The 23693-nt window shown below is 39.8% G+C and overlaps 1 protein-coding gene across 4 annotated transcripts in view; it reads left to right on the forward strand.

Moving 5' to 3' along the window:
* NRP1 (neuropilin 1) overlaps positions 1 to 23693 on the forward strand; it is a 115085-nt gene that overhangs the window by 41699 nt on the left and 49693 nt on the right. For all 4 annotated transcript variants that reach the window (XM_065627623.1, XM_065627624.1, XM_065627626.1 and 1 more), the window contains exons 4-7: positions 5551 to 5732; positions 10391 to 10618; positions 18561 to 18716; positions 21381 to 21547. In XM_065627623.1, coding sequence (XP_065483695.1) covers positions 5551 to 5732; positions 10391 to 10618; positions 18561 to 18716; positions 21381 to 21547 — 733 coding nt within the window. The remainder of the gene's footprint in view (positions 1 to 5550; positions 5733 to 10390; positions 10619 to 18560; positions 18717 to 21380; positions 21548 to 23693) is intronic.

Genomic DNA, 23693 nt, shown 5'->3' on the forward strand with positions numbered 1-23693 from the left:
GGAAGGAAGGAAGGAAGGAAGGAAGGAAGGAAGGAAGGAAGGAAGGAAGGAAGGAAGGAAGGAAGGAAGGAAGGAAGGAAGGAAGGAAGGAAGGAAAGAAAGAAAGAAAGAAAGAAAGAAAGAAAGAAAGAAAGAAAGAAAGAAAGAAAGAAAGAAAGAAAGAAAGAAAGAAAGAAAGAAAGAAAGAAAGAAAGAAAGAAAATTTTAAAAAAATTTAAAAGACCACTTCACTCATCCTGTCAAAGACACATCCACACACACCAACAGTTGACTTGGCGGGATGGAGAAAAACTTCTCTGTTGGGAAGACCATGGTGTGTAATGGGAGCAAGTGGTCAGGCAGGAATGCACCACGCAGGACCCCATGGCACCAAGCACACTGAGAGGGGCTAAAACAGCAAAAAAACTCCATGGTTCCCTGCGGTTCCTGTATCTCCTGGTACTCAGGGAGTACCCATGCCCTGCTTAGGCCTGGTGGCTTGCTGCTGACACAGCCATCACCAAGGATCCTCCCAGGGCCACATGCTGCTTCCACTTCCACCAAGGTGTGTTTTGAAGCCCATGCATGAGGACTTGTATCCCCTCTGTGTGGATACCTGCACCGAGCTGCCAGGAAAGGCTGACATGTCTCCAATGCCCATTAGGTGGGTCACCTTGCTAGACTGGGGCACGGGAGGCCCTGGAGAGCCATCAGGATGCATGGAGGCTCAGACAGAGAGCAACCAGAAAGACCTGAGGTCACAGGCAGAAAAACAGCCCGTTTGAGGCTGTGCTTGATTTTTTATTTTTAACACCACATACTTCTTTCTCTTGTTGCTAATAAACTGGGATTAAGGTTGCTGTCCCTTGAGCACCTGCAGTTCTTAAGATTTTAGCTCTGGGATACAGATTGCCTTGTGCCAAGAGCACTGCAGTAAAACCCACACTGCTAACCCTCCATCACTAATGGGGCACAAATCCATGGTGCAGAACAACTCAAAACTCTTTATTTAGATTTCCTCTTGCAATGCCTTCTGTTCAGCTGAGATGGAGCCTTGCAAGGATTAAAAATATTTCTATATAAAATAACTCTAAAGAAGGATGCATACTAAGAAGCAAATTCTCAGAACAAAAGATAGTCTGGCCAGGGTGGAAAACTCCCATGAGGGAGAGATTTAGCAGCTTGGTGGAAGTGGAACCAGGCTGACGAAAGAAACAGAGAGGTGGAAAATCTTTTCGCTCTAACAAGTGAATAGGTGAAATACTCATAACCACTCTACACATGCATATCATAGTAGACTGCAGAAAAATATGGCATATTCAGATGTAAATTATAGTTGTATACGCTTCACTGATGGCTTCATAACGTAAAATGGCAGATATTTAGATTTCAGCTGAGTTCTGCATACATCTTGGGAAGGAATTTTTTTAGGCAAAAGGCATAAGATCTGTCCGCCCTAATAATAGGAAAATGTGTAGAAGCAGAGCGTACCTTGGCAGAGTGGCTGGCTTCAGCAGCAGGAAGAGTTTGTCAGCACTTGCACTTTACTGTCTGCAGTACAAGGTGCTACAGTGCACTTAAGGGTCTTCAGCATGTTCAGAACTGAAACTAAACATAAGCGCTATTATCACCTATGAGGCACTGGAAATAGAAAATTCACCAAAATCTGTGTTCTGCAGCTGTTTATGTTTTTCATTGCCCATTGTTCATTTTATGGGTATCACTTGGCCTTTTCCTTGAACCCATAACTTACACTTCTCCAAGAAAGAGCAAGTTTTTTCGCAATTCCTTCAAGAACTTGTAGGGGAGTTCTAGAGTCCCTTATCTTTCCAATGGGAATCTGTCCCAGGCATTGTTTTACTGAACCATAAAATTAGGACTGTCTAGTAATGGCATGTTCAGGCACCACTTGGGAGGAGCAGGGGGAGTGTGCAAGCTCTGCAGTGTGTTTCTTCCACCCGAGAGCCACACACGGTCCTTGCACACCACAGAGGACGCAAACAGAAAGCAACCAAAACCAGGATATCTGGAAAAACCCAGACAAGCAAAAAGGGAATGCTTTTACAATGATGGCTCCATGAACATATCCACTGATTACCCCTCTTCCAAGTCGGCATCTCCTATTTCCGCACATGAACTCATGCTTCAGTCTTTCACCTGAAACTTCGTGCAGCGGTTAGCACCATGTTTATATTTACATCTGTCTGCCATAAACCCTAAAGGACCATAACATTACAAGAAATATTTGCCACCCCATTGGCAGCAGTAACTGAACGAAGAATTGCCAAGTGGGAAATCCAAATTTGCAAACTCAGTATTCTGGGCTGCGCGCCAAGGCTGTCTGGGCACTGCGGAGGTGACACATTCAGTCTCCTCACAGGGATGCCAATGTGCCAACTGCATTCCTGGCACAGCATCTTCTCCTGACAAACTTATGGAGAAGAACCGCTACCAAGTCCAGAGGGAGATGCAAGCTGCTTTCTGAGCCTCCTTGGCAGCAACTCTATTTTCAAGTTGTGACTGTACTTCCTCCTATTTACAAGAACAGTTGTTTGTGATACACTATGGTCTCTGGTAGGATTTTGAAAAGTGCAAAAATGACAGCAGGACATTGGTTTCTAAGTATAAACTTGTAAAATCCAGAATAATTTAATTTTCCTAAGAAAAAAAATAATATTGATACTCACAGCAGCCCAGATATCGGATGTTGCTGCCAGTGTGGGAGAATGCAAATCCATTTGTTAGCCGCCAAGTGAAAGACATTATCCTTAGGATATGAAGGTTGTAGGGCTGATCTCTAAAGTTTTCCCTTTTCAAATGGTACTTTGTACCTATTTTCTTACAGCTAAAATTCTCTTCTGTCTCTTAGTAATTTTTCAAAGCAAAAGAAAAAAAATGAAAAATTCTCTAGTCTTCTGCAGGGCTGCGTGACCTCTAACTTGCAAATTCCATTAGAAGACAGCCTCTTAGTAACCAAATTGTGTCATTTACAACTGCAGAGCAGCCAGAAAGAACACCGTAAATTACAATTCTGTCACTATAAGGAACAATAGAAAGGTGTAGGCGGGCTATTGCTATAAAGGAGGAAACCTAGGAGAGTGATAAAATTTAGTTTGAATGTTTTTTGCCAAATTTACTTCATGTAATAGCAAAATTGGTACTTGCAGGTTAATTATTTTTTTGTCTGTATATGAAATACTTAATAAGATTATAGAAGATTATTTTAAAGGTGTAGCAGAATAAAAATACTGAATTCAAACTCTTTGAGGTTTTTTTTCTTCTTTATAAATGAAATTTTTAAAAAATATAAAAATTTGCTTAGTATTTTTAACTAAAGATTTTCACATAATTTAATAATTCAGAAATAGGGTTCTTCTTGATATTCATGTGAAAAGCGTTGAGGCTTGAGCAATGAATGATGCCTGAGAAACTGGTGAAATAAAGCCATTATGGAGAGAAGAGCAACAACTGTCACTCAGATGCTGTGAGTTTATGTGGTTACTCTTTCTCTTTAACAAGCAGTTAATTATTCAGAGAAAGGCTGTTTTGTGAACAATTCTTGTAATTAATTTTTTCCCTAAATTGTAAAAACTAGCAACCTGCATTCCTGAGTACTTCTAAGAGGTTTTGCAGGGACCTAGAACTGGTATTCTTAAGGATATTTCTAAAGGAAAGAAAAGAAAAAGAAAAAAAAAAAAAAGGCAGTTCTGAGGTCTTTTTACAACTCTCTTCCCAGATTTCAAGTCCCATTACATATATATCACAAAGAAATTACAGAAAGAACAGAAGCCTAATTTTAAAAAAATGCAGGGTACTTAAAGTATCTGTAAAATTATCTCAGAACAGAGCATTTCTGCTTTGTATTTCCACCAGTCTGAAATGGGACAGTGAAGATAACTAGCTGAGCAATTGCTACTAGAAAAATCAAATACATAAGAGGAAATGCAGTTAACACAATATTTCACATATGTTAATGCTTACAGTTCCATCAGTGTCAGCTTTATTTTCTACTTGATATACACCAAAGCTGGCACACAATTTTAACTGATGAGGTAATGTCATTTTTAATTTAAGTAGCCTTAAGCTGTCCACTTTAACTAGTGATATCATCTTTGCAGTTGTCTCACGGGGCTTCATGTAAACATAAGTAATGTGCCCTGGACGGTTTGGAGCAGAGTTGTTAAAAATGACATTGGTCATCATGAAGACATTTTTTTCCCTTGATCTCTCTAAAAATGTCAGACACACTTTATTGTCCTGTCATTTTTAGCTCTTCCTTGTATATTAATATGATCAGAACGTTTCAGTGGACATAACAGTAGAGTAGAGGTCTAAACAAATTAATGGCAACATTTTAATGTCAGTCGTAGTAGGATAATGAAAAGTAAATGAGATTGTCTGTCTAACAGCAACTTGTTAAATAAAACGGCAGCACAGCTGAGACACAAAGATGCAGGGACAGAGAAAAGCTTTTCGCCGCAGTTCAAAAAAGACCCAGAGCACAAGCCAGGCTCCAAATGCCACCACCTTTTAAGAAAATATGAAACTGATTCTACAATTGTGTCTGCTCCTCCTTCCCATCCGGGGTCGAGTGAAATCATCTGCTAATAAAACTTAAAACCTGTCTCTGCTTCTGCCTCTCTGCGACTTTTGTTCTCATCTGTATTCTCTGGGCTGGCTCAGGGCACGGAGCTGCTGAGCTCTCCTCAGCCCCTGGAACCAAACCCATCAGACCAGGTTGACACCTCTGGGGACAGGGCTGAGGAACCCTAACGTGACTGTTGTTCCCAGACAAACTTTTACTACATTATTGCGTTATCATATGCTTTTTCTTTTAAAGTCCTTAGGAATGAAGCAAGTAACCAGGGCAGTATTTAGCCCAGCCTGTTCAGTAATCACAGGCTGTATGAGTATTATAATGTGCACTTCTTCATTCAAATTACTAAGCAAAGATGATTTGTAATGAAAAAAGTTTTGTCTGAAAAAAATTTATTTGCTCCAAACTATTTGTCCAGCTAGCAAGCAAAACAGATCTTCTACCACTGATCTGAAACGTGGTGGAGTTTTGAACAAAATCTAATGTTTAGGGATTTATTTATTATTCTGTGGACATATGTTTGGAGGACAGCATATGGAAATCAAAGTATTGTTCGTAAAGAGCTCCAGCCAAAAAGACATTTTTGAATTCATAACAGAACTTCACAGTTTGAAAAGAATGCTATGCATTATGTATTGATAACAACACTACACAGACAAAGGAACACAATTTAATAATACAGAATTGTGCTCATGAGATTTCCTTTTTTTTTGTTAATTGGTTACTTTAGCTGACATTGTCTGCAAGCATAATGGACACCATTCTTCCTAATAGTTCCATGTTGCCAGATGATGTCTACAGACATAATGTAGTCCATTTTAATTATTTCATTTTGCTTACATCTTTCAGCATAATGTATTTTCCAGCAAGCTAGCATTTTTCTTGATTATCTGTGTTGTGTTATGGTTTCTAAATTAATTAGGTCTCCTTCTTTCCTGGAAGTTAAAAGTTTCTTCCTTCCATTTATCTACCAGGTATGATTATGTTGAAGTGATTGATGGCGATAATGCTGAAGGACGCTTATGGGGAAAGTACTGTGGAAAAATTGCTCCCCCTCCTTTAGTGTCTTCGGGACCATATCTTTTTATTAAATTTGTTTCCGACTATGAGACACATGGAGCAGGATTTTCTATCCGTTACGAAGTTTTCAAAAGAGGTGAGAAACTATTCATTGTTATATAGCTCATAACTTTTGATTTTTGCTTTCATCAAAAATTCCACTGTAATTCTTTGGGATGGGGGGAATACATGAAAATCCTTGAAAGAGAAAATTGTATTGGCCTTGTCATTCCAAAGTGGGGCACGTATTCAGTGGGTGTAAATCATTAATCCAATGGGTCAGCTGCATCTGAGGATTGACTCCTCTGGGTGTAATGTGATAGTCCTCAGCAGCTGTTTGTTTTGACTTTCTTAAAACATTAGCTTTCTTCCCCCCCCCCTTTTTTTTTAATAATGATTACTGTATGATTTACAATGTTACTGCCTTAACAGCACTGTAACCTTCTGAGTCCCTGACTTTTTTTGGTTAGTGTTTTGTTCTGCATTCCCAAGAGATGGCTGTGGGCTTGGAAAGGACCAGAGTACACATGGGCAGCAGATGATGTTGCTGTTGCTTTCACAAATTGTGTTTGGGAGGTAGAGGAGAAGCTCACACTGGTCACAGGCATGTCCTGCTGGGTGCTTGTGCCAGGAGTTCAGTCCCAGTGGGCACTTGTAGTGGTCTTCGGACCAACTCTCACAATGGGGCACAGAGAAAGCCCAGAGAACCACAGTACAGGATTATCCAGACCTATAAACAGTCCCTCTTCGATAACTCTTTCTGAGTCAATAGCTGGAAGGGGAGTAAATACTTTTTTTGGCATACACCTTCCCTACAGCTGGACAGAGACAAAGAATTCGTGTATTCCATGCCTGGAGAATAGAGGATCAAAACTCATACATAAAGACATAAGCTTAACTTTATAGAAAAAAATGTTGACTTCAACATCAGTGTTTGGGATCATATTCACAACAGCAGCTCAAAGCTCCCAATTTCCAATACACACCACTCCCAGACAGCGCCCCATTTTCAGAACCAGTTCAAGTTCCTTTTACACACCTAAACCAGAGACAAATTTTCAGCTGCATTCAGCACACACACTTGGTGGCAGCTGTACTGTTAATGAGGAGAAGCACAGTAGTGAAACCTCTTTTCTGTTGCATGCTATTGCTGCTCTGTGCAGTGCTAATTGGGGCCACAGACCTCTTGTTCACCATCTTCCCTGTCTGTAAATCCACTCTTGGCTCCCAGAAATTCTTTTGGTGACCTTCAGGGTCACGTTTTTCAAAAGAACTCAGCATCCAAATGACACCAAGCTTTCCTGAAAAAATATCTATTTATTTTGGTGTCTTTAGCAGGCTAAACTCTTGAAACTGTGTCCTGAAGTTTCTCAGTGCTTATATATACAGAACCATCTTTCACAAAGAACAAGACCGAAACACAAGAACAGTGAAAGAATGGTCCATGAAACAATCAATTTTAGCAACTGAGTGTTTTCAAGAAAAAAGCTTTTATTTACTTTCTAATAGTGTAGCAGCACCTCAGAGCTCTGACAGGAATGTTGTGATTATTTCCTTGTGTGGTCATTTACATCTTTCAGAGATATACATTAACCATTTTAAGATGGCATTATAAATGTGATTTTACACACACAGAAGTCAGGAAACTCAAAATTATGGCTCCCAGAGCAACTTTAACTCTAGTTCATTCCACATAAACTGTATATTAAGCCAGGAGAGTTATCACCAGGTACAGTGTTAGAAATGCTGTGTGTACACAAAGGATACAAGTTATAGTTGCTGTGGGAACACAGCCTTTTTTAACTTTTGAGTTAATGCATATATGCTATTCAAGATTTACATTTTAATTTCTGTACAAAATAAAGCTGACTAGTTTACCCTGTTATACAGGTGAAGCTCACATGCTCAAACCAGACTAATATCTGTGTTTTAGCATATTCACAATCTTGCTTATCATTTCCCAGATATGAGAAGTATTAAAATGATGCCAAGGTCCTGTGGTGCTGAGCTGCATGTCAGCACACAGCATATTTTTCCCATTATTCCTGTGAGATCATCCTTAGTTTTTAAAAAGAAAAAACTGCATTATGCTACCTGTGTCCTAAGCTGAATTCTAAACCTGATGCTTAAAATGCCATGTCATGGAAGTTGTAAGGAGAGACCAGCACACATAATTTCTGTGATAAATGATGTATGGGCTTTGAGGGTAGGACCTGCCTCTACTTCTCATCCTGCTCCTTACCTAGAAAGACACTGAAGAAGTTGAATTCCAGACTAAAACATGAAACCCATGTTACCCAACATTTAGCCCATCTGAAATGTTCAACATTTTGGCTCCATCAGACAGCCTGTCTTCGGATGGATGAATAGCCTATTCACTAGAAGAGGATCTACACGGTTGACATTCAACATTCATAACTTTAGTCAGCTGAATTCATGGTGTAAACTGAAAGAGAAGACAGTGTCAGCCAGGAAGGGAAATTATTTTCTGGGTCAGCGACACCTACAGAAAGCAAGTGAAATTATAGCTAGTGTCATCTCTTTCTCTGCCCTTTCTTTTGCCTCCTTTCTCTCTTTCCTTAAGCTCATCTCTCTTCCTTTATGTCATACACATGCACACACGTAGTTTTGCCACCTCAGAAGTATCTATTCTGTCCAGTCTCTGCTAGAACCTTTTCTGCCAGCTTTCCATGAACATCGCCCCATGGAGTTCCTCGTAGCCTTAGTGTTGATTTAATTCCTGGCATTCCTTCACGTGTCAATAAAGGGCTGAAATATATGGAGGGCATTTTAGTGAGGTAGGTCTTCTGAAAACAGTTTTTGTTTCTTGCACCAAATTGACTTGAATATGTTTAAAATAAAGCAAGCTGGTATTGAGATACCATGTGTGAGTATAAGGAGCCTGATATTGTACACTCACACAACCAGGATCTGGCTGTATTTAATAAAGCAATAATGATCCTGGCTTAACATTTTATATTGCATCTTTTATTGGATTCCAAGAGGAGTGCGGAGCACTTTATGCTATGAATGGCATAGCAAAGCTATTTTATCCTGGAACAGCAGCTTCTGGTAGGAGTGAGGAGCAACAACCAGAATATAACCCTACCATGCATGACAAGGAGACAAGGGAATGACAGGGAGAGAAGAGAAATATCCAACTAATGTGTAAGGGGGCGATTTAATTATAGGCAAAATGTAATTTCCCAAATTGGAATAGGTCAGGTTACATGAGCATTAATATCTACACCTTCCAAAATATGCCATGAAGTGTTCTGAATATTGATGTGATAGCTCAAGCATTTGCTGTCAGTGTTGAAGGACAAAAATACCTGAACTAACTGGATTCATTCAGACCTTTCTCTTGCATGCTGAATTTAGCTGGGAGATGGCCAAATCTGTGGGGGGTAATATGTTTGGCACATTCACAAGGAAAACATTTTCTATGGTGAAACAAGAGTATTCATATATGCAACAAGCCAGACTGTTTTCCTTCAATAATCTGTGTTAAGCATCGGAAATCCTCTAAGGCTCCTGACTACCGTCTCTAGGGATGCTGGGCATCCTCATCCAAATTGAAACCTCACACACACCTTCGAGCACAGACCTGCCTGCTGCAAGCAAACTCTGTTGCCTGTGCCCTTCCTCTGCTCCGTGTCCAAAGACCTTCTTCCAAGTCATCCTACTCAGGCCCCCCAGGTCAGCTGCTAGCCACCAGTGCCCCAAATCCTGTAAATCACTTTTCATTAAATTTGGAGTGTCAAAAGTCAGAGAGGGGTACCTGTGCTGACCCTGTGGGAGGATGTGTGGGCAGTGCCCGCGGCTGACTCTGAGCACACCTGCAGATGTGAGATCCATAGAAAGGAGTCCTGAGGGACCTCAATAAAGGAGAAATGTGATCTGTCAACAAGAGACGGACTCCAGTTTTAGTAGCCTGTATTCACAAAGACAAGGCCAGTCATTTGGCCTTTTATACCCTTGCATCTCTACTGCTACTTTCCTGCACCACGAAAAGCAGTGTTTGGAGCATCCCATTATGCCATGATGGGGACATTGGGGAAAGCTGGTATGTCAACACTGACATTAGGTGACTTCTAGCAACACTGCCTGTAATCACACAGTTTATCATGCCTGCACTAACAGCAACATTTTACTGGTGCACCTGTGTCAACACCACTCAGAATGAGTCACTCACCCTTGGTACATGTACGAATTACCTTTCACATTTAGTTTGTCAAGGAGGCATAGGTCACATCTGGCAGAGTTACTGAGTCAGTGCCCCAGGAATCTGAAACCACTACTCCCTCTACTGAATTCACTCTCCCGCTTTCATAAAAAATTCTATTTTACCAATAAAAGCCTGTCAGCCATAAGATTTAAAGATTTGATCTTGAAGGGGCTATAATTATTTCTCTAGGGCTCTGTTGAGATTTCTGCAGCTTACACTTTCATTGGTCCCACATGACTTTGTATTTGTCATAATTTTTTCTAGAGCTGGTACAAGTTTTCCTATTGTTCCATACAAATTGAAAATTAGAGATCAGACAGTATATGTGAATTGCGCTTTAAAACCTGAGTGTCAATAATAGGAACAAGCTGGCTGAATGATTAATGCAATGATTAAAATGAGGTGTTTCATTGAAAAGCCACCTTTGCCGCTGGAGAGACAATACAACCTAATTTGTTTCCCAGCTAACTACTTTGCTTAGTGGTATAGTGTTAACCCAGCTGATTTTTTTTCTCTTCCACTTACAGGACCTGAATGTTCCAGAAACTTTACTTCATCAAGTGGAGTGATAAAGTCCCCTGGATTCCCTGAAAAGTATCCCAACAGCCTTGAATGCACTTATATTATCTTTGCACCAAAGATGTCAGAGATTATACTGGAATTTGAAAGCTTTGAGCTAGAACCTGATTCAAATACGCCAGGGGGAGCATTCTGTCGCTATGACCGATTGGAAATCTGGGATGGATTCCCTGATGGTAAGAGAAAAATGGACTGTGATATGCATAACCATTACTCCAAAGTGGGCTGCAGAAGGCATATTCTCATTTTTTTAAATGTCATCATAGAGAGGTCCTTTTTTGATTTATGTGAAATGAGTTGAATTAAAGAGATATGAGGAAAGTGCTCTGTAAATTCATTCAGTAAAGCATATCACAGTGTGAAGGATATTTTTTATGAAATATGTTTCATTTTGAACAGTTGACTTGGAGGAAACCTCTATTTTTAGAGGGAATATGTGATGGCCCTCCTACACTAAAATGAATTAAATATGAAGCCTTCAAATGGTTCCCCAAACTTTCACAGCTGACACATGTATTGTCCAGAAATTGCTAACAACTTGCACAAACTAGACTTCAGCTACTAACCCTCCAGTTTGAGGAAGAACCTGGTTGCGGGTCAGCTGTCAAAGCAAAGAATTTCTTTGCCAGAGAAAACATGGTGTCCGTACAATTTAAGTCATGCTGACTAAATGATTACCCAGGTCAGTAAACAGTCATTGAGTTATTCAGGTGGCTTTGGTGATTTGGCACTGCAGGGCTCCTCCCGTATAGTGCGCTCTCTTCCACCACTATAAGTAAACCAAAGGTTTTATCTTAATTTGTTAATTTATAATCTCTGATTAGCTGGGCACATGTGTCAGGATGGGTGTGTTGGGCACCCTTCTGGAACTTACTTCTCTGCCATCTGAGTAATTTTTCACTTAGTTGTTGACCACACTTGACCTTGTACAAATTTGCTAAGTGCATGGCTAGTTGTTAGCTAAGCCTGTAGAGCCAGTGAGTCCTTTATTTCACCTTCTGCCCAATCTCATATCCCTGTTTTACACTGAGACTGGTAAACAAGATAGCTGCATAATTTCTCAATTTTTTTCATATACGGCAATATTGGGGTTTGCATGGTCCAAGTCCTCTCTAGGTAGGGCAGCCATATACCAGTTCTCCAAAGATCCTAGCTGATAAGCTGCGGCTCCAGCTTAAAAGGGACAGCTCAAGCCATATGCCTAACCTTTAGGGTGCCCAAATGCCTATACGAATTGTGCAAACCTGTAAAACTGATTGTTTGTGATGTGTTTTTCGCTGTTTCAACGTACATCATGAGCTGATAAACATCTTGAAGCTGTCCTTTTTCTTCTTAATTTTATAACTTGTAGCAAAATTTGACGACTGAGGACTTATGTTGTTTGTGTTGGGCACTAATTACAGCTGTTTCAGTTTCCCACTGGTGTGATAGCCCATATTAGCAGATATTTTCTTTACTTTTATGACCAGCAGTGGCAGTTTCTACAAACTGCTAATCCTACACTAATATTTCATTTAAATTAAAACATATAACTTAAGCAACAAATCTTAATAACACATTTAAACTTGCCTGTTTTCCTAGAAAAATCCCCAGTATAATTTTAATTAAAGCTTTTATTGATGCTACAGTAAATAGCTATGTGTTTTTTAACAAATATTTATTTTTCTTTTTTGTTTTATGCTTCATGAGTTTATCATGGCTCTTTTCAATCCACTCCAATAAATAGTGAAGAAAGATCCGTAACAGGAGCTGAAAGACTGTTTAGTATTTAATGCCTCAGTTAGGAAAACAGTGTTGTAAGACTACAATAAGGATGTCTGGAACATTTAATAATAGGTTTATTTGTATATAGGCCAAATCTTTCCAAGCTGAATTCCTGTAGAACTTGCATTTAAACTGACATGTGAAAAGATGATCCAATCAATCAATTTATGTGCAATATTACTAAAATGAAATGCATTATTGTTCATGCTAGAGGGTTTCAAAGCAGTAATTTCCTGGGTCAAGCAAGTGACTGAGCCATACTGAAGAGCAATTAACAACAGGCATTATCAGCCTTCCAATTCCCTCACAAACCACCTAAACCCAAAATGATCCTGACATCCAATAAGGGTGTTTACATGTTTGTAAATATTCAACTGAATTTGTAGGCTAGAAAGAAATGTTTCCTTCGATACAAACTATTGGAAGTTGTGGCGGTTGTAGGGAAATGGTTGCTGCATCATTTCACTGTCTGACAATCCTCAGCCAGTCCTGTCAGTCTCTCTTGTTTAACTTAACCCAACAAAGGCAGAGAGAACATGATTGCTTCTCTATAAATGCAACACAGGATGAATCCCTGGAGAAAGAGGAACTATTTCAACTGAAGAGCAAAGCTGACACAGGAAACCACTGGTATGACCTGCCCAAAAACTGAAAATAGAAATTAAAAGTTTGTAGATATCAAAAAGAGTGTATCCAGATAATCTTGCCAAACAAAAAAAAAGAGAAAGGAAGGCAAAATAAACCTAATTTGTATGCACATGGAAGTAGCAAATTTCGGAATAATTTTAGACAGTATGGTTGCCTTTGATGGAGGCTCACTTTGGATGAGTCTTTCAGCCTTTTGTCCATTTCCTTTTAGTCTGTGAAAAAATATGCAGAAGCCTCCTCTAGATTATTAACCTGAAGGGGGCCAAGGCATGGTTGTGTGCGTTACTTAAATACTGGCATACTCCCTTGCGCAATTTTAGCTCATGTTAGCTTGCGTTTTTCCCAAGCAATTCCTGAGCACGGCTTGGAGGACAACAAAAGCCAGGGATCATTCCCAACAAGAACACTGGACACGGCCATCCTGCTTCAGAGGGAAGAGCCTGGTGGGAGCGACCTGTGTCACACTGTTACACTGGTCTCAGGAACTGTCCCCATCCTCTGGATGCAGAGCCAGAGGGTGGTCTCTGGACACAGCCATAGAAAAAGGAAGCTATTTTGCTTCATTGTACTGCATTGTTATTAAAGACCCCATCACACTACACTGATATACACATAAACTAGAAAGATTTTTTGAATGTCTGGAAAAACATGTGTATCCTTCAGCTCAAACCTCTGTTCCACAGCAATACAGCTGTGGTTTGCCAGGATGATGGCAGTATTTTAATAGGACACAGAACAGTTTGATAGAAAATAATTGTGACCACAACCAGGGCAGAATTAGATGGACAGCCCTCTGAACACGTGGCTGTCACCTAGCTCTGGAAACCAGGTGTCAGTGTTTGAGCTAGGCACTGTCAGTCCTCCCGTTCCCAGCAGAGAACAGCACCCGCTTTGCTCTGTCACAGAAATCTACTTTAGGGCAGTTAATGGACCTCTGGAGGTGCTTATCTCATTGACTGGAGTGGGAGCTACGGATCACTAACTCAGACATAAACTTCAGCTACCTAAGTTAGTGCAGATGAAACCCAACATAAGTGGAAAATGTTTTCACTGTAGAATTTTATCAGCTACAGTCATTAGAGATCAGCAGGAAATGAACTTACTGTTTCCTACAGTTCTGATTTTTTTCATTCATCCCCCTGAAAAGACAAACTTTCTCTTAAACAAATTTTCCCATTGATGTTTAAAAGGATATGTCAAAATCAGTATGATTCTATTTACAATTTGCTTCTATGTAATTGCCATTTTTCTGATGGAAAACAATTTTCTGTTAGACAATTTGTGAGCAACTATGACAGTCATTCACAAAGATGTTAATCCTGAAATGCTCTGTCACAATCATGGAGTCCTCAGCCTACCTGGCTGTCCTTTTAGGGGACTGAATCTGGCGAGTGCTGAGTACTTGCATCTTGATTCTGCAAAATATGTGCTTATCTTTGAAACATGTGAGCAGTTAGATTGACTTCAAAAGGAATTTACCGAGGACACTTACAGGTCTGAAGTTAAACACTAACGTGAGTGTTTTGCTGCTTCAGGAGAGGAATGGTAGGCATTCAGGAATGCCTCAAAGCTGACATTTTGTTTTGGCATAACTGCATGCCAAGGGCATCCTTTGGTCTCTTGAAAACAAAACAATAAGTGAAACAAACCCTGTTGGAGAATATTTGGAAACTACAGATGCATGTTGCAAATATTGTGCAGAAAGGGGACCATGGTTTGAAGGAGATAACAGGTGGAGTTAGAGCAGGAGGGTGAGTAGATCATGGAACAGAAATATGTGATTTTGCTTGAATAAACTAGACACTAAAAATGTCTTTGCCCAAGGCACAAATATACCTCAGCCAGCCTTGGCTGAGAACGTCCATTGATGACTTTGAAGAAAAATAGCCCTCTCAAAACCAGGACTAGCTTAAGTGATGAATTGCTCATATTCATCATGGAGCTCTCTTTGAAGCTCTATACACTGTCTACTAGGGGCTCAAAAGTAATTTAAAGAAATTTACATATGGTTTGAAAACCACAGGCTAAGCATTGCTGCTTCCATCAATATCACAAGAGCTTCCACTGAATTACAGAGCAGAACAGAATGCTTCACTTCAGTCATTAACATCAGTGCAAATGAAGGTTGCTATTAGTCTAGGTATATTTTTCCTCTGTTGCAGATACTTTCTACACTCTTGTGAGAAGGTATTATGATGTAAGAATATACACAAGCTCAGTGTATGTGGCTATTGGACTGTGAGGATGGGATTAATTTTTCAGTTCTTTTCTCTTTAGCATCCTAAATAATGTGCAAATGTTTTGTCAATAGCAATCATACTGCTGTGAAATTACTGTCCACAGCACACCAGCATACTTTTAAAGACCAACTTTAAAATTCAGTAAAATGGCTAGTTAATATAACTTTTCTTTTAATATTTTAGAAATCTGATATACCATTTCTCCTTGCTTGCGTTTTGCTTGTTTGTTGTTGTGTGGGGGGGGTGGTTTTGTTTGGGTTTTTTTTTATTTTCTTGTTGTTGTTGTTTTGGGGTTTTTTAACTGAATTCCAAAAGCTAAGAATTCAGCTGGATGGACAAATGTGTATTTCAATAATTCTCAACATTTCCTGATATGGATACTCTTTGTCCAGAAGGGTAAACAGCAGAAAAGAAGAATTAGTAAGATAAGGTTTCTGTTTAGTCTTAAACCACCAGCCATATTCTATGTGTTCCACACGTAGATCTGTAAACCTTCAAAGAATAACCAAGGATTTATTCAAGTTCTAGAATTAGACTCTGCATTTGGGAAAATGCTGGCAAAACAGGTTTCTTAGTTGCTCCTACATCCTTTAACCTGAAAGTTACTCAGTTTTCTACTATATCGCACTATGCTAGTGGAAAGGGGAGCCAAGGTCCCAGATATAGGTACAGCATGGGCAGGCAAATGAAGTAGCTGGCTCACTGAAATGCTTCTGTTCTGCAGGTAGTAGAAGTGTCCTTGAGTGAGGACATTTCCAAATGACTCCTATTCAGAGTAAGCCTTCCTGGGGAATGCTGACAAAGCAATATGATGGTCTACAGGTAGAGGCTGGAAAGAGATTTCTGGGCCTAATGACTTTTCATCACCTACCACCCTAAAATTCCCATTTGGTGGTTCAATCTGGAGAAGAGAAGGCTCTGGGGAAACCTTATTGCAGCCTTTCAGTACTTAGAAGGGGCCTGTAAGAAAGATGGGGACAGACTTTTTAGCAGGGCTTGTCATGATAGGACAAGGGGTAATGGTTTTAAACTAAAAGAGGGGAGATTCAGGCTAGATATAAGGAAGAAATTTTTTATAATGAGGGTGGTGAAACACTGGCCCAGGTTGCCCAGAGAGGTGGTAGATGCCCCATCCCTGGAAATGTTCAAGGCCAGGCTGGACGGGGCTCTGAGCAATCTGATCTAAATGAAGATGCCCCTTCTCGTTGCGGAGGTTTGGACTAGATGACCTTTGAAGGTCCCTTCCAACCCAAACCACTCTATGATTCTAGGATTCCGTGATTTGATGACTCTGTGAATCACTGCTCAGATGGTGTTCCCCACACAGCATTTATTTGATGTGGTGACACCTGAAACATTTGATAATTTATTGTCATTCAAGAGTTTTCAGAACCTGAATGGAAAAAAAGAGAACTTTCTATTAGCTATTTGTGTAAGAAGAATAAGAATGTCTATTTCATCCTGTCCTGCTCAGATCAATACAGTATTAGCTCAGTAGACTAAGGTTTTCATGTTGTGTAAAAAAACTCAATACCTTTTTATGTCATAGTCTGCACATTTTTGGCTCTTGCTTCTACACAGCTAGCAAAGGGAATACTTCTGTGACAGGGCCAAACAGTAGAAGACTGAAATGCAGAATCACTAAACATGTCTTAAAAATTATAAACCAGTGAGTCATGAGGAATCTTAAAGCTTGTCTGCTTTAAACAAAGTTCTCTTCTGTTTGTCATGTCAAAGAGGCTTCCCTACAGGAAATGGGAGGAGGGAGGCTCAGAGTGCCATAACGTGGTGTCCTTGTCCTCCTTATTTTCTTGCAGTTCAGAGCAACATCAACAGCTATAACGTTGAAAGGCCATCATGGGAAAGAGCAGGATCAGAGCTGTTTGCACATAGGAAATGCAAAAGACAAAACCAAAACCAAACAACAACAACAACAAAAAACCCACCTGCAGCTCTTGGAGTGGGGGCATTATTTTGTGGTTTTAAAAAGCCACTAACAGTAACAGTCTAAACCAACTTTCTCACTCCAAATAATAAAACTGTAAAGCTTTAATGATTTTTAAGACGAGGAAGAATTCAACTCATACCCTCTATAGGGTGTTTCATTCTATCAATGCTGCATTGAACAACCCTGGTGGAAAAGGGCTGAACTGGCAGGTATTTTAAATGCCATGGGATTGCCAAGGCAACTGAAGACTAACTATGCCCAGAATATGGATAGAACAGCACATGCTGGCAGCAAGAGCTATAACATCTGAGCTCCCTCTTTCTGGCAACTCTAGGGCCTTACAGAAATGTGTGGCTTACATAAGAAAGTTATTCAAAGCTGGAACTGTTTTACTTGTTGGAAAATGCCAATGAATGACTACAAAATTATGTTAGCTGAAGGATTTTCTTTGAACTGTGAATAATTAGGATACAAAAACATCTTATATTTTAAACTGAAAGTGAATTGGACTTCCTAGAGGTGTTAATTTAAGCCTGGAAAGCCAATGATGTAAGCATTAGAATGACGTCTTATGATTATTTTCATTATTGATTCCATGGATGGGTTTTATCATTGTCTTTTCTTATTGTTTGTAAGCACAGATGTACCACTATTCAGCAGCCTGGGGACCTATCTGTAGGGAATGCTCAAGTGCTAGAAGGCCACATATGTTGGTTGTGAATTGAGTAGCTTAATTAAGGAAAAATATTATCTCACTGCACAGGAAATCCAGAAAAAATATCAGGAACTGGTTTATACATTATTTATACTGAGAGAGACCATGTATGTGCGTGTGTGTGTGTGTTCTGCGACACAGAGATATATTTAAGAAATCCTTGCTCTGTTGAAACTATTAAGATTTTCCTCTTGAATTCTTTTACAGTATTCTTTAATATTGAGCATATGGGCAAAAGATCCGTGAGGGTGTGCTGAAAGCCTAAAACAGGAGGAGATGTAGAGTCATTGGTCATAGACTCAATATGAGTGCAAAAATACTTTTCTAAATTTGCTAAAAATTAAGATATTATCTGCAGTATTGAGCATAAATCCTGAAAGGTGCTGTTTGAACTACTGTTCCCAGAGCATCTTGTAGGCTGGGTGGGCAAATCAGGCTGTTCAGATGTCCTTAACATAAACAGGTGCTTCAATCACACTTCGGAAAATACTTTTGCTGGTTTGCACATGTAATTTTGTGCATCATTGCCCTCTCTGCACACTTTAAAGGATGCTTTGTGAAATCCCGGTTCTTTACATTTTCAGAGGTTTATGGAGTGCTACCTGGAACATTTTAGAAGTAAGATTACTAGGGTAGGAGAAGCAATTTATTGTCCACTGATAAGTTATTGATGAGATAGTGATTTTGAACTGATGTAGAGGTTCACTATTTCCTGCTGAGGGAATCTCTTTAGGAAGCCATTGTGGTGGCATCTATTGTTGTAGCAGAACTGTTAGTTTACTATTAATCCTGTCTGTTTGCAGTTGGTCCGCACATAGGGCGTTATTGTGGGCAGAACAACCCAGGACGTGTCCGGTCTTCAACAGGGATTCTTTCAATGGTATTTTACACCGACAGTGCAATAGCAAAAGAGGGATTCTCAGCAAACTACAGCGTGTCACAGAGCAGTGTATCAGAAGGTCAGTATTTATCTATCCCGCAGAGCTTCTTGGAAAATAGTCTTTGTTATGTCTTCTTGCACACCAGGTGTTGCATGAAACTTTAAAGAAACCCTAAATAAATAAAATGGTGGAGAAGGGTTGGTTCTGCTTTTGGTTTTTTGTTTGTTTGTTTGTTTGTTTAAAAGGAACAGCTGCCCTTTGAAAAGTAATGCAAGAAGCTGAATTCTCCTTATAGTTTTATTCCACAGTATTGCCAGTAAGTTGGGGTAATTGTTGTCAAAAACTGTGCTGACCAAGGAAATGCAGGAATGCAGAGCAGTTGAACACTCGCATTAAAACAATGAAACGTGAATGATGAATGCACTATCCAAAGCCCTCTTTTATTACATGGAATAAACTTTGGTGATTGATTTCTTGAATAAAAAGAACCCATTTAATATATATGCTCTTGTTAAACCATTTCATAAGCTATCTAGGCTTTGTTCTCTGTCTTGTATTTTTTTCCCAGTTGCCTCATTTTCATGCTTACCCTTTGGACAGAGAATGAAATGGAGGGAGATGCAAGAAAATGACGGGCTGTGTTATACCATGTCCTTGCAGATTTTCTTGCTTTTCTCAATGATAAAACACACCTTTCAAATCAAACTCTCTCCTTTCTGCGACTTACAGAGTTTTGACCAGATTCACCCAGATTTGATGCTCTTGTTTAGTCAAAGAAGGAAAAAAAGAAAAATGAGCAAACTGAAATTATCCCTGTTACTCCCCACCTCTCCTCTGCCCTTGCCTCTTTAATAGCTTTCTTGCATGTGCATAGCCAGGAGGAGTGAACAGGGCATACCCCAGCCTCTGTGGATGGAAAGCATCCTTCTCTGTCTCTCTCAGACTGTACCTCCAGATAGTTTGTCTTCTCCTTACGTAGGTGCTGCTCCTACCCTTTCATTAGCTAGCACAGGCAACTTGGGTCCTCATGTCCACCCCCTCCACAGTCATCCTCCCTGGGCTGTAGAGGCATCATCACACTGGAGCCAGAATTAATAATACCTGCTATGCTGGGATGCCTTCAGCTCTTAAACACAGGACAACAGAACAGAAGTCAGTGTGTGTGAAAACCCTTTTGGATAAGAGGAAACAATATCTGTGATGGAGGCTTAGGCAGAGGAGTGATTCCTCTCACGTAATTTCAGCCACCCTTGCTCTTTGTGTTGTCACTACAGAGAGGGTCACCTCCAGAGGACAACTCTGCCTACTTGTTTCAGACACAAGAGATGTCCCCAGGAGGTACTTGTCCCTCTCAGTGGGCTACAAGGAAAGCCCACATGACTAGATCAAACAAGACACCTGCCTTTTAGATATCTTAATATGACTCCCACCTACCGTGCTTTGTAGTGGCTTATGGCTTTCCTTCTGATTGCAAGCAGAAGGTAATTTACTTTGAGTCTTACCCTAAACTATTTCAGTTTCAGTACTTCAACCAAGGCCCCTAATATGTTGAAGCAGCACAGAACTGGAGGGAAAGGGTGGTATGCCACAGAAAATGCAGTGTGGCAACAAATTGGATCATTCAGTTATGGGGCACCAAAACTACAACTCCCATAAGGTACCCTGATAGCATTTCCGAATATAAGTTTTTGGATCCAAGATAAAATTTTTTAACTTTTTTTTCAGAATATTTTAACTTTCATTGAAAAATCAGAACTTTGCGCATTTTTCCAACTCATGGATTTTGAAACCTTCAGCTCAGCACCTAACCCTCTGTTAGACATATGTCAGCTCCAGAGAAGGTGTACTAAAAAGGAGTGCGTACCCAGATGTCAGGGACTCCACTTCATACTCTGGTATTTTACCTTAAACTCTTGATGAAGGAATTAATTATACTACTATACTATGAAGACCCTGTACAGAGGTGTAGGTACCTGTTATTTTCTCCTGCCCTTGCAGTGGGTTGGTAAAGCTGTGGCAGAGGGGTGCACGAGCAGCTGGGTGTGAGGGTCTGTCTAAAGCCACCAGCCTGTCTTGCTTCAGTGGGGGATGGAGCCTTTATTTTTTAACAGAGAGAGAAGATTTTAGTCTCCATGCCCCATCAGCCTTTCAGATTGAATGGAGATGATCAGCTCATTTGAAATACAGCACATTATAGAAGAAGTGGTAATTCCCTTAGGTCAATACTCTTCTGGCTTGGATTCAAATTTTGTTGATCTCTTTCTTTCTAGTGTCCAGCATAGCTAGAATTTTATATAATATATTTAAAACATTTTAAACTTTTTGTAGTGGAGTGAATAGCTTTAAAATAAAATTATTTTATACAGTCATTTGATTTGTGTTTCCTGGCTATGTGCATAATTATGAGTTGAACATATGTTGGTTTATATTATGAATCCACAGAGGTGCCTGTGCTACCCTAGAAAAGAGAATTCTATTGTCATATATTGAAATGGCTACAATTCTGGGCTAAAAATATTTGTATAGCATTATTATTGAAGGAATTGCCATGGCAACTCAAATGACAGTATTAAGAATGACACCATAAGCCCAATACTGCTTCACTTAAAGTTGCTAAAGAATTCAAAGTCACATAAAAATAAATTCTTTAGATATTCATATTCAAAGCAGGAAAACGTTCTCATTATTCAGTCTAAATCAAAAAGCTGACCATAATAATGATGGTAATTTATTTTTCTTCAGATTTCCAGTGCATGGAACCACTAGGTATGGAGTCAGGAGAAATTCACTCTGATCAAATCACTGTCTCCTCCCAGTACAGTGCTATCTGGTCTGCAGAAAGGTCCCGACTAAATTATCCTGAGAATGGATGGACCCCAGGGGAAGATTCTGTCAGAGAATGGATACAGGTAAAAAGATAACGTTTTAAAGATATTATTAATAATACTCTGTGGAGATTATTGAATGTGAAGAATGCAAAAGAAAGAAAAAAAAAAAACATAGTAAAGTACTTCTACATAATCTAAGAGTCATTGCAAGTAAATAGCTCACTTTTCCTATTAGACACACACAAAAAAAAGGCTGACTCCCAATGGTATAAAAAAGAGAAAAGGTCAGGAAGATTAATTCTTCTGCTTCCCACGTCTATTGTTTTTTCAGTCTTCTGGGCACAAATAACAGAGATTTTGGTTTAGTGGAAAAGTCAATATTAGTTTAACATGCACTTAAAGTGGAATGTCCCAGTAAACTGAGCATGTGCTATGTCACTAGCTGATTACAGTTAAGCATTAATACGGCATGGTGTCTTCAAGCACTCAGATTTCACCTCTGAAGACCTATGTCCCTTCTAGAATACATTACACATGAAATGAGTTCAGTGATCTCGGTCTAGTGGCTATTCTTCCACATCCTTAAACCCAACATTCACTAGCTAGATTGGCTGCCTTGACTTTGCTCTGTTAATACAGGAGAAATCATGTCGCCACAAAGAGGCTCCTTGGGTTCAACCAGTCTACTTGGGCGTGTTTGCTCTTTGCTATCTGGTCCGTATCTTAAGGGCACATGGCTCCTGAACAGATTAAAATTATGCATATGAATTACCGTATACAAATAATCTATCCTAGCAGGCAAGTATTAATATTATTAGGTGAATAAAACACTGACTTGTCTCAATTTTAGGTTGACTTACACTTCTTAGCTGTAACCTAGATTCTATTTCTCTTGGCAGAAACTAAGAGAAAAGCTTGAGTATATTAGATCAATATTACTAATATTGAAAGCTTGTTCATATAGGTGAAACATTCCTCCTGCTTCTGTTGTTTTCTATAGGAAATTACTAACTGACATATAAAAACAATGCCTTATTAGCCGTCCATACGAATGTTCACATTGGTGTTTCCTGTGAGGGTTGCTATCTGCAAGAAAGCTTAAAAACATGTTGAGTAGTAGTTAGTAAAGGGAAGAAAGAAAGGGAAATCTTTCATTTCGGATCTTCGGCACACAATGGGACTCTCAGGTGTCCTGCTTAGGGGCCCCTACACATCCTGAGCTCTTGGCAACTTGGTAGTCATGTATGATGGACCTAATCAGACTTCAGAGTAGCAAAAAAAATCTGTTTATCCTTTTTCCCTGCTTAGGAATAAATGTTAAAAATCTCCCCAGCCTTATCTAAGTGCAAGGCTTGTTATTAATCATTGCCACTTGCAATCCGTGGAATGCACATGGAAGAAGGGTGGAATGCATCAGAATAAAATTCCATGTGTTTCGTCTGGTCAGAGGGCCGCCACTTTTTCTCTATTTCCTTCTTTTCTGCTGTCACTTACACATTTATGACTGGATAATCAAAACAAGATAGCTAGTCAAATCTCATTCATGTGTTCTGTGCGCTTATTAACTTTATTAAGTTATGATGACTACGTACATATATACATAGCTTAATCCTTTCACTTAGAACTGGATCTTTCTGAGAAAATGTTTCAAAGGACTTTTTTAACCATTAACTTTTTAATAACAAACACATAACAGAATCCAAGCTACTCTGAAGTTTATGTTTAAAACAGCTCAGGGTACCTCAGGCCTCCTGCCTATGCATTTCTCAGCCTCCTTTGTCTTCTGCATAATCTAGGGTGCTCAAGGGCCAAAAAAACCACTGAGCATAATTTTTAGCAGCTTTACACTGCTTTCACCTACCACATCAGCCAAGAAGCTGGTGGTTATTTTTATGCTGTACTGCTCACGCCACAGCTCTCGCCTGTGTCACCCAGCCCCTGGTTTGGAAAAGGCAACGTGAACCATTGCCCTGAGCAGGCAAGCCCTAGGGCATCTCCTCCACTGCCCAGGGCCCATGTGGTGGGACTGGCAAACCCAGGACAGGCTCCGTGACAGAGCAACTAGGCTGTAGCAGCCTTCGCTGCAGAGCTGGGTCTTGTTTGCAAGACTGAGCCTACAAAGTCTTCCTTGAAGATTCATTGTGTTGAACTGTTAATTGTTTCTACCACTCAGCCTATGTATCAGAAGCAACTGAGGTAGTTTGGAGACTGAGCATGCCATCCCCTG

The sequence above is a fragment of the Caloenas nicobarica genome, chromosome 2 (assembly GCF_036013445.1).
Source record: "Caloenas nicobarica isolate bCalNic1 chromosome 2, bCalNic1.hap1, whole genome shotgun sequence".
Classification (NCBI taxonomy): Eukaryota; Metazoa; Chordata; class Aves; order Columbiformes; family Columbidae; genus Caloenas; species Caloenas nicobarica.